The following is an 18,143-nucleotide window of genomic DNA, read 5'->3' on the forward strand; positions in this document are numbered from 1 at the left end:
TGAATGTACTGTAAACATCACTGTTGTTTGTTTACACGGAAACTCCACAGGGCACATTTAACAGTTGTACCATCGCATCAAAGTCTTAATATTGTACACAAATTGTGCTTCATTTACTTTAGATCTGAAATAATTTACTGAGTATTTGATTGGTTTAAGGGAAAATGTAATGATGACAATTTGGACCCGAATACTTGCTATTATCTATTATTGCAATATCTCTGTAGGGTCTAGGGCTCATTGGCCTCTGTATTTGGGCCATCTGTATTTCCGTTCTATTGTATATTCAACTAATCTATTTCAACAAATAGATTATTTTACAATAATATACATACATGCATATACATATAAACACTTTATGGACATAAATATTGAGACACACCTCTTAGCCATTGAATTCAGATGTTTCCCTCAGTCCCATTGCTGCAGCTGTATAAAATCAAGCACCTAGCCATGCAGTCTGCATTTATGGGTCATTCTAAAGAGCTCACTGAATTCGAGCGTGGTACTGTAATAGGATGCCACAATTGCAAAAAGTGAGTTTGTAAAATTTCTTCCCTTCTATATATGCCGTAATCAACTGTATGTGTTATTCTTGCAAAGTGGAAGCATTTAGGAACCAATTTAGCCACGAAGTGGCAGACCACGTAAAGTTAGGGTCAGTGCTGTAGCGCAAGGTGAGTAAAAGTCATTAACGCTCTGCTCTCTCAATAACTGCAAAGTTCCAAACCTCCTCTGGCATTAACATCAGCACAGAAACTGTTTGCTGGGAGCTTCATGGCATGGGTTTCCATGGCCAAGCAGCTGCATGCAAGCCTTACATTAAGCACAATACCAAGCATCAACGGAGGGGTATAAAGCATGCCACCGCTGGACTCCGGAGCAGTGGAAACGTGTTCTTTGGAGTGACAAATCAAGCCTCTCCATGTAGTAGTCTGATGCACGAGAACATTACCTGCCTGACTGCATTGTGACAACTGTAAAGTTTGGTGGAGGAGGCATAGTGCTATAGGGTTGTTTTTCTGGGATTGGCTTAGGCCCCTTAGATCCGCTGAAGGGAAATGACCTCAGAGCCCTTTGGGATGAACTAGAATGGAGATTGCGAGCCAGGCCCTCTCGTCCAACATCAGTGTCTTACGTCACAAATGCTCTTCTGGATCAATGGGCACTAATTCACACAGGTACACCAAAATCTTATAGAAATAATTCCCAGAAGAGTGGAGGCTGTTATGGCTGCAACGAAGGGACCAACTCCATATTATGTCATAAAAACTCCTGTATAATGTGGAGGTTTGTCCCAATAACCTTGTCCATATAGTGTCTGTATGCATAATTTTATATATATATTTTTATATATATACACACTTGCTGTTTATACTGTATGTTAGAGAGGCACATTTTCTACTGTACACATCAAAATGTATTAGTTCTGTCCATACTGAACATATCATAGCTGATTTCACTTGTACTGTTCTGTTTCTTATTCATTTTGTACGTTTATTTATGTCTTTCTGTGTACTTTGCTACTGTTTGCTGGTTGGATGCTAAACTGTGCTTCATTGTACTGGTACTTACTGTGTGCACAGTTTAATCAAAATTTACCCAATGTAATTCAGATTATGAATGTATAAAGTAAACAATTAAGCAATAATAGTCTGTAAATGTATCAAAAAATATTAATTACTACCTCAGATATATCTAGACATTAATATTTCTATGGGAAAAGATGATGGCATAGGATGACACTCTGCTGATGGGCCAGTCAAAAGAAAAATTCACAATAAGTGCAGTTACACGCAAGGCAGTATTACTGTAACACCATGTAAACAGCATGTTAAGAACAGAGTAGATAAATTAAATTATGTTACATTGTAATTAAATTATTGGGCATCAGCGTAAATAAGAGAAGCTTCAGCAGTTTAGGAAGCTGACATCTTGTACTCTGCACATAAAGGAGCAAAGCTTAGCAATGTTTCAGTTGTCTGTCAGCAGCGACATTCTCACTCAATAACAACTCACTGACAGTCAGCAGTCGTCAGCTATTATCCCATCCACGCCGCTGTCTCTATCAGTCTGGTTACAGAGCGATGTGCTCACCTGGTCTGTGACGTTTCCCTGCATCTGCTGGCTGGGAGATATTTGGCTTGCGTCCTACAGTCTTCCCTGCTGTGCCTCCAGGGTAGTGGAATATGACAGAGGCTGAACACAAACCTTCCAACGCAGCTGGAGAGCAAAAATAATAAAAGACAAACAAACATTGTCATCTCTACTTAATTCTTATTCAGGCCTTATTCCAGATATACAACCCTCATGAATGCGCTGCTGACTGTTTGCAACAACTTTTTGTGCTCTAAGAAACTGAAACATTTTCTACTATTGCACTACAGATAAGAGCGTCAGTAAACTGTACAGAGCAAAGAAACTAGGGCTGGACGATATGGCCAAAAATGTTATCACGATAAAGATTTTCATATCTTTCGATATCGATAATTATCACGATAAGTATCAAATCGTTATTTCTTTTGAGTTTAAAGGCTGATTTTTGCTCCTGAAGTTGAAGAAACCTGATTGTTAATTGTGTAAACTCTAAATTATGGTCAACACTAGATGCTAAACAGGGGATCACTTCACAAATCTGAGTTAGAACATAATTATGATAAAATCTTTGTCAACAAATATGCATGAGTCAAATTAAGTAAAAGCTTTTTTCGGTCCCTTTTTCCCCACAACATAAACATCTTAATAAAATAAATATGTCTTAATTTGTGTTAATTCAAGTGAATAAAGTCAAACATTTATTAAATATTTATTGAACATTTGTTATATTATTATTGAAAAAAATTATATGGCGATAATTATTGTTATTGTTTTATTGTCCAGCCCTAAAAGACACATATCATCATTTCTGTCGAATGTGTTTATGTTAAAAAAAATGAACTCAAAAGTAGTAATGGACTCATAAATCCAGTATCAGTCACACTCTAGCTGATACATTTGAAGGGCATTTACGCCACACTGACGTTGAGAAATAAACAAATTCTAGCCTTGTAAATACCAGCTCATAGTAATAAGGCGCCACTCTCCAGACTTACCACCCAGCCAGAGGAAGTCATTAACCCCCCTGAGCAGCTCCACAGCCATGTGGTAGTGGACCAGGGCGTCCTGCAGCATGCCCGCCTGGAGACACAAGTCCCCAACATGCTTCCTCATCCGTCCCTGGCAACGCTTCTTATAATGCCTGAGAAAAAGCAGCGGGTCAAGAGGGAAAAACGTTTTCAGACAACAGCAGGATGAACAAAGAGGCTCGAATTCTTAAATAGAATATATGTTTTTGGCTTTGAAATAGATTTTGGTTGATTCATACAGTGGCCTTTTTATTAAAAAAAAAAACTAATCAAAAAAACGCTCTGCCTTTCTGCTATTGTCATTTCTTATGTCAGCAGGGCCCCAGAAGAGGACACTAAAGGGAATCTTATCAGTCAGCTACAGACGGGATGTATGGGGTGGGAAAGCACAAGCAAAGGAGAGCAAAAAAACAACGACAGCGCATGACCTGAACTACAGTACGACCCTGTAGTCTTACACAATAACACAGGGAGTCAGGAAGGAGCAGCTTCACTAGGATACAGGGGGAATTTGACTGTTTTGAGGAAAGTTACGAACCCCCAGTGTGCAAGACATTTGAGCATTCTGAAGGACTGGGAAGGTCATGTAAAGACAATAACGTGACTCAACAGGTGATCAAGCACTCAAGGTGAAACGGAGCCGTGGATAAAAACATCTTAGCTGTACAGAAGCAGAGGTATTAAACTATTCTGGGAAAAAGCTGATCTCATACATCATCCATCAATTATTCATACTAATAGTCAGTAGGCTATTCATGAGAAACAGTGAAACTGGCAGAGTAATACTAAAATGACTGGCTGCTCTTAAGGGAGACATGAAAAATTAACCACAGCAATCAAAGGGGATCTTTACGCATTGGGTGCCATAATCAAATTCATGTTTTTGTGAGTAGCAGCTGTGCTACGCAAAGCTGGATGGTAACGTATTCTCTCATGACTAAAAGATATGAGATCCATGCAGCCAGAGTGTCGCTTCAGCTTCTACAGCCAAACAGACAAAATCCCCCAACTGCACCTTCCCAGTCCAAATGTCCTCCTGAAGCTGGGACAAACCTCAGTAGCATGTACTGTGCCAAACTGTGTTCAGTGGGTCCAAACTATCAGCTCCTCCTTTTAAAAAAAGGACCATACCTGTAGGGCTGCAACTAACGATTACTTTCATTATTAATGAATCTGTCAATCTTTGCCATGATTAATCGATTAGATGTTTGGTCCATAAATTGTCAGTGTTTCCCAAAGCCCAAGATGATGTCCTCAATAACGATTTGCCCACTACCCAAAGATCTCCTGTCAGAGATGTAAACAAAAATATTCACATTTGAGAAGCTGGAATCAGAGAATTTGGAAAAGTTTTCTTAAAAAAGAATTTATGATTAATTAAATAGTTCACAACTAATAGATTAATCAACTAATCGTTGCAGCTCTACACCAGTGTTTTGAATGTTTCAGAACACAAATATTATATATACATATTGTTTACATTAAATTGTATCTATCTTACAAAATACAGTGTTTAACATTCAGGTTGAGCATTTCCCAAGGCATGTGAGTGTGTGAGTGTGTGAGTGACCACTGGTTTCAGTTCATTTTGTAATGTATAAAAATCGAATTGCAGAGACTGCATGCAGGGAAGGAAATTAGCAAATACAGCATAAATGTTTGCTGTTAATAAATATTATTTTTAAAATAAATTCTTAATAGTATCTAGCCAGGGATTAAGGTTACATTATCAAATCCATTTACCAACTGTCAGGTACCACTGTCTCAGTGTTTTACATAGATTTCTGAAGAAATGGTAGAAATGGTTAGTAACCTGCCACAGTGGCAGGTGAGGAAAAAACTTAATTTCAGACCCTTACTGAAGGCATGCTTGACATGAGTCACTTTGTCTATACATCACTATCCAAATTTTGAGGGCTTTCACTGTAAATGACATTAAGAAAAACTGCCAGCCATCTAGAACTGCAGCTCCCAGCCAGAGAGGCTCTGTGGCTGCCAGCCGGCCAGATCAAGTTTCAAGCCATTTTTCAGCTAATGGGTCAGCTAACACCCCTCCTCCTGTTTCACTTCCTTAACCGGGGGGAGATTTGTGGGTGTGACGCATTATTTTCACCCTACCCAGGATTTCAAATAAAAATAAGTATAAGATCATAGTGAATGATGTTGCCTGATTGAAATGTGATTACAGATATGTGACCAGCATGACTCCTAACTCCTGCAGCCAACAGAGCTATTTTGCTGCTTTTTCTCAAGATATATTAATAGGCTTATCAGCTATTTTAGTCTGTATGTCTGTTTTTAATAACAACACTATTTAACTCTAAAATTTCTCAATCATTGCCTATGATATTCCTGGAATAACCTATGTAATTTGGTTATAATTATACAGAACAAAGAGACAGCATAGAATTTGTACATTTCCAATTAACTAATTTCAATTAACTGCTAGTGTAATCTAAAGAATATTTTAGTTAGTGCAAAGCAGCTCAAAAGATGCTAAAGTTTGTCTACTGATAAGCATACAATTACACATACATACAAATTTAAAAATATATAAAATTTGTAGATTTTAATTAGAGCTTTTCTTACCGGTGTTTTTTATAAAAAATATATTGTTTTAATTCATATCTAGCTGTATCAATTAACTTAACCTGATAGCGACTGAAACCAGAGGCTGCTGGGAGGGGAGAAAGATTGGCAAGATTTCCTTTGTGTGCAATTAGTGCAATGAACTTTAATGTAGTAGTGCAAAACAGGCCTCATGTACATGGCTAAAAAAATATCCCTTGCTTTTCATTTTAGTAGCTGGGGTTACTGCTGTGGAATGGACTATTTTGCTGCGTCTTTATTCATACTGTTCACTGTTTTTAACGGTAAAGGGAATATTTGTGGCCTGTAACGTCAATCACGCTTTTTTTAATCAGTTTGTTTATAAACTGAAACCTGAGGAGGAGCAATGAGTTTGGCTTGGAGTCAGCACAGAGCAGCACAGAGGTCTGGGTGTTTCTTTCAGGGCAGAGCTAAAGCTGATGGGATTGGTATGAGGGGACTACACTTACGAGTCTAACATCTCACCTTTTCACACCCAACAATAAACTCACAGGACAGTATGAAAGAAAAAAAATAGAAGAAAGACAAATAAACCAAGGTAAACAAACAAAAATGAACACGGCAAAAATCGAAGGACAGATTTTTGAGAGAATTTTAGAGCAGGCACGGCTGACTTGTAACAAGCAATTTGACACAGACACACACTCACAACTTGTAAATAATGACATATATCACATTTACTGACTGCACTGAAAGCTCAAGCACTCCTTCACCAGCCTCTAAAGACAACAACTCACCTGCTATCCGTGTCCAAACCCACGAAGTCCTTCTTCTCAAAGGGCACACAGAGCAGTGGTATCTTGTCACCTGATTTGTCCGTGGCCCGGTCAAGTCGCTTGGACTCCAGAACAATAAATATCGACTCCACAAAGTCCTCCACTCTCTTCTCCACATCAGAGCAGTCTTCAAAGCTGGGGTAGAAGGCCATGTCTGTGCGCTGTTGCTCTGCAATATCTCCCTGCAGCCCAAACACCAGCAACCGCGAATCATACAGCGTGGAACTGTACACCTCCTTCTGGCCATGGAAGCGCTCTGCAGTCTGGGGCCACTCCTTGGTCGAGCCACAGGTTGTGATGGCGATGAGGCCCACCACCTTGCGGTGTGTCTGGAAGTCTCCCCACTCATTGTTTTCAGGCAGGTAGTGGTGGCGGTAGCGGATGTAGAGGAGGCGCTGTGAGTCCCTGATGCTCACCTGGCTCACGCTGGCAATGCGTTTGTAGATCTTGAAGAACTGGTCCTCAGCTACGATGCCGACCGGCTGGACCACCACTAGCACTGTCTGGTGGTCCTCTGCACATTGCATGTAGTCTGGGACGCTCATCTTCACATGCAACTTCATGGGCCAGAGAAACAAAAATATTTAATAGAGTTGAACATATTTCCACTTTTTTTGTTTCACCAGTTAACTTACTTCTTATGACAACACACAATTATCCAGAGTAAGCAAGACCTCCAATGAAATTTCATTCATCACCATTGTAGGGTTAAAACCTAAACACAAACTATCTGATGGATAGATACTTGGACTAGGTGAGAAGATTATTTACGTGAGTGCACGAATCTGTAACGACGATATCACGAAACATCAGAAATGTACTAATTTAATACATCAAGTGACAAACCAAAAGGTGCATGGCCTAAATAAGAAAGGTTTTTTGTGTCATCAACAACAAGTATCATTTATATAGACGGGACAATATATTTGTGACTAGGTTATTTAGATGTTTTATTTTATGAATATTCTCTGTTAGGCTAACAACCATTATCTGTGTTTGTGTTCAGAGTGACGTGTTACTCCAACACAGCCCCTGAAGGTTTGAATGAAAAAGTGCTGTTTGGAGTAACTGGAGTATACAGGGTAGAAAACTACATCCCAGCGAAACATAAATAGTCCAAAAATACGTGTTTCTAATTAAATGAAACGTTAACGTACCTTTGGCAAAAAGCAAAGCAACACCTGCTGGTGTTTTGGCTAACATAAACACCACTCAGAGGCAGCTGACAGGATTATTACAGTGGCCAAATGTGACGACCACGGGACATGTTAATAAAACAGAAGCCCTCCTGTCATTAACTTGTATTTCGTTCATTTAATATGAAGAAAAATAGCTTACGTTAAGCTATATTGTGGTCTCAAAACACTTGGGTCAGCTAGCTTAGCCTAGCTAGCTAACATACGAATTGTCACACAGTAACAACGCTGACTGAAACAACCAGGCCATGAATGACAATATCAGCTCAGTAAGCGTTTTAATCTTTCACAACAATGCCTTTGCTATATAATGTTAACTCACGTTACCTTAGCAGTAGCCTGTCAAGTTTTACAGCTTCCTTCTTTGGACCCGTGTTGTGTGACACTCAATCAAAAACAGCGAAACTTCCGGTGACCATTTTCACAATAAAACCGTATCAAGACTAGTAAATACAGCTCAAAGATATGAGCTTATTTTAATGTAATATGTGAACTGATCAATTAATATCTCTACCTGCGTTGTCATCTTGTGAACATTATACTTTTCCAGTTTCCTGCATCAACCCAATCTAATTCCTAATCTTAACTAATTCTCTGTGGAATAAGCATATTAGACGAGCGTAGAGGACGGATATAGGAAAATACTGTGTAGTCGTTGACATTAGTAGAGTTTGATGATGAGAATATGCTACATTGCTAAACGTGCCACGAGTGCTTTTACATTGAATTACGAATCCTTGTTTCCTGCGTCCTCCGGTCCATACGTTAGATTGATTACTTTTTTCTTCGTTGTCGTCTTCCTTTTCTTCGTCGGTAAAATTAGAAGTCTGATATGCTACATCAGCTCTGCCTAAATAACACATGATGTTCTGCAACTGAGGAGAACTTTATATAGGCAAGCTTCCGGTCAGAGAGCTGTCGAACGCGGAAGTCCCTTAAACCTGCATCCTATCGAACGGCCAGCAGGGGGCGACTCTTCTGGTCTGGAAGTCCGGTTCCATTAGGAACAATGGTAAAATGTTGCTACTTCTCACCTGATTTATTGCCTCAGTAAACACTTTCCTAATGAGTTTATGGTCTCAGTCGCTAGTTTCAAGTCTTCTTCAGTACAACATGATGTTCATTTAGTAAATTATGGTTTACATTTAGAGGACAATAGAACAGAAAGCAGAGACCTCTGACATGGCAAATGTTAGTCACATTGGATAAATGTAAAAATGAATAATGTAAATGTAGTATGCTTCAGGGCGGAATTATCTATGATTGACAAGTGCATGGACAGAGTGCGAACAGGTGGGATGGTAGACAGGCAGGGGACCAAATGAAATAACTGGCCATGGTTATTACAGTCCTGCCACAGCCACAGATACCGGTTGTATATATATTGTGGGAGAGCATTTAGTTTATTGATTGCAGTCGGGAGGCAGCGTTGCTCTCCCCCATGTTAGAAAAAAAAAAACACAGCAAAAGTGCACTCTTGAATGCCCCTTTTGTAAATAAAACAAGATCTTGTGCCCTCTATGGTGGTGCAGTGTGCAAGAAAACTTGTTGCAGTGCCCTCTAGAGTGCCCTATCGTGTGAGAAAGTACGTGCATTTGACTTCATGCGGCTGACTTAACGTAATTTGATGCACACTGGACTTAATATGAGCTAAGTCCTTTTAGGCAAGTCCTGCCACTGGGCCGCCATCTTGGCAACGCTTCCGGGCAGCTATTTCTGACTAACAAGACGAGACTCCTCTAAATTGTCTCTGATATAATGCATGCTGGTTAGAAATTGTGTCCAACTTTCGTCGGCGCTGCAAAACGTCATCATGTCACATGACATTAAAACCTTGGGGGAGCCCTGTTGCCCCACCACGTGAAGCTGGTGCCCTTTTTGTTTTTTCACCCCTGCCCCTCAAATAGCCTGAGTCCACCACTGTTTGCATGTAAGGATGATTTTAACAAATCCATAAATTGTGCATTTTAGTGTTCATATATTTTTCATATTGCGCTGTTCATCATTAGAAAATGTACTATGTTTTCCTAATTACTGATGAATGTTTATTTAAAAAACTTCATTAAATAGTATTAATGCATTTACATTTAGACCAACAAACTAGGTCTCTGTGTAAACCACACATACTGATGATAAAGTTGGTATAAAATGTAAATGTAAAATTTGTACCTCACATGCGACAATGCAATGAATTTACTGACAGTGCAGATCCAGTGTGTGGAAGGTGTCATCCATGCAAATGTACTGGCAATTACAATATTCCACTGACATGCAAATTGAAAATGACCCTCTTGTGGGTGAACAAATGCCCCCACACTGTCCTGCAAAATTCCTCATTAAAACGATAACTATGAATAGAAAATGACACACTGATGAAGTTTTCAAGTTTTCAAGATGTCAGAGCTGATTTAGGCATACTTTTAAGTAGGTCCCACAGTTGAATTTTTTAATAATCCAGACAGGTAGATTCAACTCCATTTTATTTTTTTAACCCATAAATCACTTTTCACAATCTTCTTGGAAGACACACAGCATTTGATTCCCTGTTTTCTTCTTTTTTTGGCCAAGGGGAATTGGTCCAAAAGCAAAGCAGGATCTCAGAGAGAGACATGGAATGTCTAAAACATGATTGATAGTGAAGATACATCAATATTAGGCAAACATCTAACAACCATCGACTTACAAAACAGCGCACAAACATCGTGTGTGAAGGCCGTCATGACTAGGGATCCCAAACACAATTTTGAAAACAGTGGGGTTTGACATATATGAGGAAGAGAGGGAAACCATGTTGCTTGCAATTTTAAAAACCTCACAAGGGACCCAATCCATGAACATTACATTTCAACTGAGATCAATCAATTGAATGAGTGCGCATACATAAAAGCACAAAGAAGTGAAGCCTTCATTTTCCCCATGTGTTGAGTGTTCCCTAAGGCTAGTAAGAAGTCAGGTCAGCCTAAACACACCAGCTTTGACCTTTTTGTCTGTGTTCAGAATGAGGCAGGGTTTCAGTGCATAGTCACATTACTGCATCTTCATGCCCAGAACAATCAGTGAAACTGTAACGTAAAATAAACAGAGGAATGGAAAGCTACATGGTTGAAAGCCAGAAGATTCACATCTTTTCAGTCTAATCATCTACAATCCACATTAAATGCTCCCTTCCTACCCTGTTAGCCAACAATACAGAGCACCTATCTGCGCCAAGAACCAAGCTTTCAAGTTGAACAGATTATGGTAAATGTAGAAGATGGCAGGAAAGTGCTAATACTACAGTGAATATCCACCTGCAAAAGCGCATTACAGATATATATTGGCACCAAATGTGAATTAAGAAATGTGTTTATCCTGCTCGACTGGATGCTAAAATTAAGCAGCTAACTACTGAAGTGCTCTACCACTGATTATACCAACTTTCTTAATATGTTTGACCCATTGGTGACCATTATAATATGTCTAATGAGAGTGTTTGGTTCCCAAATAAAACATAAAATGTAAATACATAGATCACTGGATCAGCCTATAACGTTCAATTCCAGCATGTTAATTCCCCCCCACAGGTCCCTAATCGGGGGACAAAATACATGGGGCATGACCTCTTTGTACTAAATTGTAGCTATGGCCCTTGTCACCAAGGAATACTTAAAGCCCCAATGTACACAATTTGAAAATTTCTAAATTCTGACTAATTTCTTGGGTGTCCCCAGTGGTAGAATCAAAAAAAAAACAAGACACTGAGGCTGATGGCAATGTCTACTGAGACCTTTTGGTGTTAACCTAGTTTCCATAATAAAAATACACAATATACTGTTGACAAAACTAAATATTCTTTGTGTGCAATTATGTGGCTATTTTGAATATCAATAGATTTCACCCAATTCAGCTTAAAGGTACCCTGTGGAGTTTCTAACCACTAGTAGCGCTATAGAGAAACGTTTTTACACATGGGCCCTTCAAAAAAGACAGAGAGGAAGATGACTGCAAAGCTAGCAAACATGGATGTAAACATTGCACAATTTAAAAGTTATTTTTAAAATCGTCATTGCAAATGTAAGGAAGGGAAGGACATGCACTCAACATGTTTGGTAGAGCTCAAGGACAATGCGTTTTGTTGAGAAACATTGAATGTAAAAATAGCTTTAGTGCCACAGGGTACACATTTAATGTTAATGCACAGACAAGTACTAGCATCTAGCTGAAGTAATTTGTATTTTAAATATTTGTCAATCAAATACACTTTTTTGGGTTCTGGTGGCATTATCGCCCTTAGAAGCAGGTCAGGTCAGCACAGGACATCAGAGGGCTAGAACGGGTTCCCATTTCACAACCAAACCTTGTCATACATTGCATAAGGTGACCAATGGACCAATATTACAAAAGGCTGTCCACGCCACAAAAGGCGTCCTTTAGCCACTATAGTTGTTTATTAATTGGGTTTAAGGACATAATAATCCTTGCTACTTCGGTGTGCATTTGCATCCATGTGCAGTACAAATAGTGTGCAGTCATGTACAACATGGGAACTTGAAGGCTACAGAAAAAGACGACAAAAGTAGTTAAGACTGAGTGATGATGGTGCATTTGGTCTGCAGCGGATCAGAAGGATTCTGGGTTGAATGCAGTCATCCAGTGGATTAGTTTAATCTCCAGCGATCATGTGGCCACAGCCAAGATTAGTGGACCTAATTACCGCACATTTAGACACCTCATTGATTCCTAGTGGACAAGGAGCACTTAGTAACACTAGTCTGTCAGACAGGGAGATGGTCTAAAAGAAACCAAAAGGAAAGAACAGGAAAAAAACACATAAAAATCAAACAGATTAAGACTGATTTAGAGTCTAATGGTGCAGTAGGGGGAATGTGTGTCTTCTGATTAGTTGGATATAAGATATTTGGCATTCTTCATTATGGCATTGAAAGTGAGTGGACACTGCCAGTGGTGTAGAGAGAGACTGGATAAAGGCTCTCCATTAGGGCACAGGGCGTAGGGCGTAGGTGACTGGGGGACTGGGGTTAAGATGGAGAATTACACTCCGCCCTCCTCACACCAGTTTCAGAAATTGATCCACCGTATCAGCTTCCACCGCCTCAGAAAACATTTCATAGTTCTGTGGAGAGACAGAGTGTCAGTCAAAACACAATAATTCCAATATGATAGCTGTATTGCCTCAGAACTGGCAAAAATTAAGGATCATGACCTACAGAATGTGCTCCTAATACTGAGTTGCCTGTAGTTTATGGTAAACTGAGAGTTTACCTTCCTGTATGTAATATCACTATCAAATCAACTTACAATATTGATCACATTTCAGGGGACAATGACAGATATTTTAACAACCAGTTCTCACTCTCAACCGGTCACATATGGACGCATGCTCAAGACCCATTGGCGTCAGTTTGTAACACACTGGGGATCCCTATAGCGGCATAGTTGAACGCACTGGGGAAAGCCCTGTAGAGTCAGTTTTTAAAGCTGGAGGTAGGTATACGATATTTACAGAGTAAGGAGGCGGTTGGAGGTGGAGGGAGGTCCAGAAACCGGACTTTTAACCAGGAGACCTGTGTTGTTTCCCGTGTGAAAGAAAAAGTAAACACAAATGGTGAATGGTTTTATTTACGTTTATTTTTATAAATGTTTTATGAACTTAAGTAAGTTAACTGGCGTATGCAACATAGTTATTTCAACCAAACCATGATCTTTCCCTAAACCTAACCAAGTAATTTTGGTGCCTAAAGCTAACCAAACTGCACTTAACATGTTGCACATTTCACATGGGGGTGCAACTCACCCCGCAGTATTGGTCCTCGTTGAAAAGCTGGGGGGGAACTGCAGTGGGGTTCCCTGCTTTGCTTCTCATTTCGTCACGAAGTTCCCCGCCCACAGAGATGTCGATGAGCTCGTATTGGATGCTTTTACTTTCAAGGATCCGTATCACTTCTGCCTGCTGAGACTTCACCTGAAAAACGACAGCACCAATCAGGAATGTACTCAACCCCAGCATAAGCACATGGACCAGCCGGTTCATTAAACCCTGAGCATGTTGTCTGCATAGAGTATCATTTGCCGTCCTCCTTTTAATGGCTACATTTCTAACAACGAAGTGGAGCATTAGACTGATAGCCTTCATGCCATTCCAAGTTTTAGTCAGTGTGATGAATTAAAAGCAGACGAAGGCCCTCAAACAACTTTGATGGACTGTTCAAATAAACCTTGTAATATTTGTACATCTATACAGACATTTTTTCTTTTAAACTAATGACTTAAGTACTTTCTGAGGCTGTGCCTGGATGATGATTAATAGACCTGATGAATGCTCTGCTATCTCTGTGGACAACTGAGGAAGTTGGGAGGGGGTGTTTGTAAAAGCGACCGCACCTAAGCACAGCACTAACTGGAAGCACACAAGCTGGCATTTAGTTGGCCACACACAGTTGTTTTAAGGTCAGTGTCACATCCTTAAACTGAAAAAGGGAACTGCTTTTACTTGGTTCACATAATTGTGAAAGTGGAGTCGGCAGTTAAAAGCTTCTCTGAAACGTGTGAAGAACAAAGTCATAGCCATTGACAAAGTAACTGAAACTGAACGCAATGTTTTTAATGGACACAATTCAATTTGAAACATGACTTTCAGGTAAGATATTTAGGTCTGAGCCAATAGAGAGAAAGTGGTAGAGAGGAAAACCTTCTATAAATGTTGCTGTTGTGCAGTAAGCACAATTAAGTTAACTTCAACATAAAAAACACTGTAATGTGGGTAACATCAATGGATTTATACTTTAGTGGGACTTATTTTTAAACAAGCCTTTGTTTCTTGGGTATGCTTCTGGAACGGAAGAACCTATCTCGCATTAGTCTATTTAAACTAAAATATACAGAAAGACTGGGTTTCTGTGTCATGTAAGAAATAAGTAATCAAAATCCTCTAAATGCTTCTACAGCACACCAGAAATTAGCACATTATCTAGAGGGTTAAAAGCTAACGTCACTAAAACCTTTTCACTACATGAATTCCACAAACCTAATAAGTACCACATGTTTGACCCTTCCTACAAAAACATGTTGTGGTTTATCACGTCACTTCACTGAATACTGCAGACAGTACGGATGTCAACCTGTTCTGCTCGATTCATTCGAATATAATATTCTATGGAAATATGTTGCAAAACTTCATTACAAAGTCAAATATTTAAGTATTCTGCTTGTATCGGCTCACATATAAACTACAAACAGCTCTTACTTAAAGTCACTTTTCAGATTGTATTACTGGTTCCTATGATTTCTTACCACCTACCTATCTTAAAAGTAATATTAAGGTGTGGCACTTACAAAAGATGCAATTCCGCTAAAAACAAGTGTTGTTTAGTGCATATACTGAATGCAGAATTTATATTGCTCGGGCGAGGGCGTAACAATACTACTTATTAGCTCTAAACTAGGCAAACTTAAATTGCCATATTTTTATATGAAGTTTGGTTTACAGTTGTAGATACAGGAAACGGCTACATACGGTCGCTACACTTAGCTATTCTAGCCAGCCGCTGCACTAACATCACACTCGCATAATGTCACTGTTTTGGATAAGTAACACGATACATTTCAAGAGCAATTTCTGCAAATAAAATAGCTAACGTTAGCCAAACATCCTAACGTTAACTAACGTTACCAAGATAAAGGCAATTATGTGTAGTCATGCATCATGGCTTGTCTTTTACGTTATGTGTCCTCTATGTTTTGTTGCATTTACGACTGATAACTTTCATCTTCTTTACGCTTACAACCTGGTGAAATGCTGGCGTTACGTTACATTAATGATATAAACGGGCGCTGAGTAGCATAGGCCCACAGCACTGTTAGTCAGGGGGAAGCTATTACTGATAGGGCGCTGGGTGTGTCTGTCGGGCTGAGCATTGTTAGCTGTTTCCACCGGAGCGGACAACACAAACATAACGTAAATTCATTAAATTACAGCCACTTAACTCACCGTCCGCGAGGCAGTAACGGTGGTGTAGTACAGTTTGATTCCCATTGCTGCGGGTCCTTCCACTCCTTTTGTGTATCTGCTTGCGAGTAGCTTTCTCTCGCTCGCGTCAAGCTGGACCGTTATCGATTAAAAGCTAAGGAAGTTCGGCCACATTACTTTCACAATAAAATACATACACACTTTTTATTTTTTTTACATCAGTGGGAAAAAAAATACCGCATAACGTCGGATGTGACTAAAAATGTTAAAGTTATTGAGCCTATATGGTCTCAATGCTTTTTGGAAAAGTCAAACCCCTAGGAAAAACAGGAAGCGGCAAACATGGACGTTGTGACATGATTGTGTTAAGAAAGATTGCGGTGTGGCACAAACAGTTTCAGAAATTAACTTGGTTTTAAGGGCCTCCAGCAAAAATGAGTTGATGTGCTCCAATAAAGGATAGGTTCCCACGTTGTCAAGTGTGTCTAAATACAATAGTCTCATAGACATATGTAGGCCTATTGAAATAGTAGAGGTGTACATAGTTGTTATTGGTCGTTGTAATCATTCCTTCACCTTTAGGCTACTGCAGTCCTTGTTCTGTTTAAAAATGATACATTAAAACGTTTGGCCAAAGCTTGTGAGGCTGATTCTAAACGAGTCAACTCAAGTGGGTATAATCTTTCAAAGTTACAGTCTTAATATAAAATGCATTTTTGCAAAGGACAGGGATGTCAGAGTCCAGTTATGAAGGGATCTTTTCACATGTAGTAAGGATTCCAGTGAACAATAACTCTTTTAATGTATGTATTAACACATGAAACATAAACCTATCCTTAACTCCCCGATTCTTCCCTCTGTCTGTACATTGTGTACAAAGAATAAAAGTCTTACAGGCTATTGATTTTGTCACAGGATCCCTCTCCAGGACAGGGCTGCAAAATCAGTTAATGAAGCAGAAGGCCCCCATCGTGTCAGTTGACATTGTTATTTACTAGCGGAAATTATTTGTTTTATTCTGATAAACTTGACACTACTCTTCCTCCATACTGAGGACCTCTACTGGCTGCACTGTTTCAAGAGAGAAAAGAACTTTATTCATATTTCCCTTTTGTGCTTTTTAAATATTCCATTTAACCCTAGACCAAAATGTAATATTTTTATATTGATTAAGGAACCTACTTTCTTTCCTTTTGTCTTACACTTTTTAGATCTTTGGCGAATCATCCCTTCCTCTTTCCACGTATATTTTCTCTTCTTTTCTTTCTTCATTTTCTCCTCCTTAGACCCTAGCCCCGTTTTACCTTCCCTACCTCATTTTGTCTGTTAAGCTTCATCCATCTTTCAGGGAAGATACATACACACACACACGCAGATACATACAGAGACAGACTGGTACACACATTTATCTCTGTCTTTAAAAAGTTTGATCTAATTTATTTTAGGCATTTATTGTGGGAGTGTGGGAATAATCAGAAAAAGTAGTTCCTGACTATGCAAAAACTTCCATGTTGTTTCCACATTGCGCCTTAAAGCTCATAAACATACTAAAGTCGGAAAACAACTTCCCAACTCGGGAAACGGGGTCATCACATTTGTCTATGGGGTTAACACATCTCAGCATAAAGCCTTTTCATTATAATACATGGTAAAGCTATATAAAGCAGCCTATATAAAATCTGCCAGTAAAATACTGTAGAATTTGCTAAGACTACATGTACATGTTATTGGGTTTGTTGACTGAATGGTGTTCAAACATTTCTAGGTCAATGAAATGGTTGATTTGTGATTTATTCCAGTTATTTTGGATGGTTAACTCAAATTGTAAAGATAAACATCTTCATTTATGTTAAAAACAGATTATTTACTTGTTTAACTGTTGCTTTGTTGACAGTAGGAAGCGGTATGTTCTCAAAGTAAATGTTTCTAAGCCAGCCAGTGTCTATCTGTCCTCCCCATTCAAAGCATGTTTAGTGTCACAGTGAACACAACACTGGAAGTCGTACTCACAGTTCCAGGCTGGAATGAACTTCTTGTTTAGCCTGCTTTCTAAACGTGTTTTATAGCCCTGATTACAAGGCATTTATATTAGGTCTATGCATCATTATGAATTCCTGTCTCCTCTCTATCCAGCTGGCTGGCTTATCATTGATGATACAAATCTGTATAGGTCAGTAGGCCTATGTGTGCTCTGTCTTATTTTTAAGATGTATCATCAGTAAATGTAAAATCATGGTGGTTCTACACAAGACATGGTAGGCATAACAGCTGGAAGTGGTACAGGTGCTGGAAAGTGCATTTCATTTCTGACACAGCAACCATAGTAACCATGCTGCTGTACATGTGTTCCCCCTCTCCTGGCCACTAATGAAGACTACGGTCCTTCATTAGTAGTCTAAATCTGGCATGTACGTGCTCCTGGTTTTGACATACCTTTCTGGCATACAGAACATTCCTCCCAATATGGGTT

The 18,143-nt window shown here is 39.3% G+C and overlaps 2 protein-coding genes across 4 annotated transcripts in view; both read right to left on the reverse strand.

The window, feature by feature from the left end:
- trappc9 (trafficking protein particle complex 9) overlaps nt 1-8,558 on the reverse strand; it is a 219,418-nt gene extending 210,860 nt beyond the window's left edge. For 2 of the 3 annotated variants that reach the window (XM_038724732.1, XM_038724730.1), the window contains exons 1-4: nt 8,035-8,157; nt 6,473-7,068; nt 3,093-3,238; nt 2,098-2,223 (exon numbers count right to left, since the gene is read on the reverse strand). In XM_038724732.1, the coding sequence (XP_038580660.1) occupies nt 2,098-2,223; nt 3,093-3,238; nt 6,473-7,056 (856 nt within the window). In that variant the 5' untranslated portion in view covers nt 7,057-7,068; nt 8,035-8,157. Of the gene's footprint in view, nt 1-2,097; nt 2,224-3,092; nt 3,239-6,472; nt 7,069-8,034; nt 8,158-8,428 lie in introns of those variants that run through there. The other variant, XM_038724731.1, reaches the window with a different exon arrangement.
- Nucleotides 8,559-10,170: 1,612 nt separating this feature from the next.
- On the reverse strand, nt 10,171-15,848 carry sh3bgrl3 (SH3 domain binding glutamate-rich protein like 3). Its single transcript, XM_038725156.1, has 3 exons — nt 15,695-15,848; nt 13,502-13,669; nt 10,171-12,820 (listed from the first exon to the last, which is right to left on the reverse strand). Exons 1-3 carry the CDS (start codon nt 15,737-15,739, stop codon nt 12,755-12,757), a joined length of 279 nt encoding a protein of 92 aa, XP_038581084.1. The 5' UTR covers nt 15,740-15,848; the 3' UTR covers nt 10,171-12,754.
- Nucleotides 15,849-18,143: the final 2,295 nt, after the last annotated feature.

The sequence above is a fragment of the Micropterus salmoides genome, unplaced genomic scaffold (assembly GCF_014851395.1).
Source record: "Micropterus salmoides isolate LMB-PRFRI ecotype aquatic unplaced genomic scaffold, ASM1485139v1 Ms_hic_scaffold_17, whole genome shotgun sequence".
Lineage (NCBI taxonomy): Eukaryota > Metazoa > Chordata > Actinopteri > Centrarchiformes > Centrarchidae > Micropterus > Micropterus salmoides.